The sequence below is a fragment of the Octopus bimaculoides genome, chromosome 4 (genome assembly GCF_001194135.2).
Source record: "Octopus bimaculoides isolate UCB-OBI-ISO-001 chromosome 4, ASM119413v2, whole genome shotgun sequence".
Taxonomy (NCBI): domain Eukaryota; kingdom Metazoa; phylum Mollusca; class Cephalopoda; order Octopoda; family Octopodidae; genus Octopus; species Octopus bimaculoides.
Genome location: NC_068984.1, coordinates 137,403,001 through 137,404,731, shown reverse-complemented (window position 1 = coordinate 137,404,731; position 1,731 = coordinate 137,403,001). Strand labels below are relative to the sequence as shown.

Sequence of the window (1,731 nt, the reverse complement as noted above, 5' to 3'; positions counted from 1 at the left end):
CAGGTGTATTAGTTTAACGCTCGGGAAGGTGAGAAAGTCTTTTATGTTTCGAGCCTGTGCTCTTCAACAGAAAGGAACACGAGAAAACAAAGGCTCACCGCCTTCAAATAATAATAATAATAATGATAATAATAATAATAATAATAATAATAATAATAATAATAATAATAATCCTTTCTACTAAAGGCATAAGGCCTGAAATTTGAGGAGAGGGGACTAGTCGATTACATCGACCCCAGTGTTTCTCTGGTACTTAATTTATCGACCCCGAAAAGATGAAAGGCAAAGTCGACCCCGGCGGAATTTGAACTCAGAACGTTGCGACGGGAAAAATAACGCTAAGCATTTGGTCCAGCATGCTAACGATTCTGCCAGCTCGCCGCCTTAATTATAAAAAGGAGAAGATCTACTTTCAACAAAAAAAGCAAGGTGACACGTGGTGGGACTGAACTCAGTACCATGTGGTTGCGAAGCAACTTCTTACCACACAGCCACACATATGTACGTATGTATGTATGCATGTATGTATGCATGCATGCATGTATGTATGCATGCATGCATGTATGTATGTATTTATATATGTGTGTGTACGTATGTATATATTCTTCATTTGTGAATTAACAATGCTACCAACGGTTTCATGCGGAATATATCGCAATTTTCAAGAGTTCACTTAATCCACAAATTTGTTAATCCTCAAATGAAGAATATATTTATCAACTAAAAGCGGTGTTGAGTCACTCATTTTCATTGTTCACCATTCCTATATGCATGTGTGTTTCTTGGTCTGCTTGCCTGTCTGTTTATTTGTGTGTTTTATGTAGAAAGATAACTTCTGTGCATACAAAAATTTTCAAATTTAACTGTATGACTCTTGTTTCGTTTTCTTCTAATTTCCAGATGGATGTGATCCAAATATGTGCCGCCTTCCCGACTGTCGCTGTCCTGGCATCAATATTCCTGGTGGACATGCATCTAGTGAAACACCTCAAATAGTTATGTTGACTTTTGACGATGCAATCAACGAAAAAAATATTAATTACTATCATTACTTGTTTGGTCGTGAGAAGCAATCGAACCTGCACAACCCAAACGGATGTCCAATCAAATCCACTTTCTTTATAACAGACGTCGATAACAGTTATACTTTAACTAATGAAATATACCAACAAGGCCACGAAATAGCTTCGCACACCATGACGCATAAATATCCCATAGAGTATTGGAAAAATTTAAGCTACACCGAATACGAAAAAGAAGTGAAAGGCGTAACCGATAAATTGTAAAATTTATCTTATATCCCTAATAACAAAATAAAAGGTTTTCGTGTACCATTTTTAGAAGTTGGTGGTGATACGCAATACGAGGTTTTGCGAAATCTTGGCTACGCTTGGGATTCTTCGATGCTTACCGGTTCTCTTGAGTACAACAGTGATCCACCAGTGTGGCCTTTTACGCTAAACTACCCTCCAGAGAAGAAATATTGTTCTTCGGGAACCCGACCAAACAAGCCCTTCCCTGTATTTTGGGAAGTACCATTGATACGGTTTTACGGTAACGAGGGGAAACCTTGTGCAATGGGTGGTATGTGCTCACAGCCTGAATCCGTTCTCAATATTTCAGCTTACCTCTGGAAAAACTTTCAGCGACATTATAACACGAACAAAGCACCATTTGGAATTTTTATACATTCTTATTGGTTTGACAAGGATATGAAGAACCTGTATGCTC

The 1,731-nt window shown here is 38.0% G+C and overlaps 1 protein-coding gene across 4 annotated transcripts in view; it reads left to right on the top strand.

Annotated features, from left to right (window-relative positions):
• The window catches only part of LOC128247639 (chitin deacetylase 7-like), a 61,007-nt gene extending 59,282 nt beyond the window's left edge, over positions 1–1,725 (top strand). For all 4 annotated transcript variants that reach the window (XM_052967519.1, XM_052967520.1, XM_052967518.1 and 1 more), the window contains one exon: positions 901–1,725. In XM_052967519.1, the coding sequence (XP_052823479.1) occupies positions 901–1,286 (386 nt within the window). In that variant the 3' untranslated portion in view covers positions 1,287–1,725. The remainder of the gene's footprint in view (positions 1–900) is intronic.
• Positions 1,726–1,731: the final 6 nt, after the last annotated feature.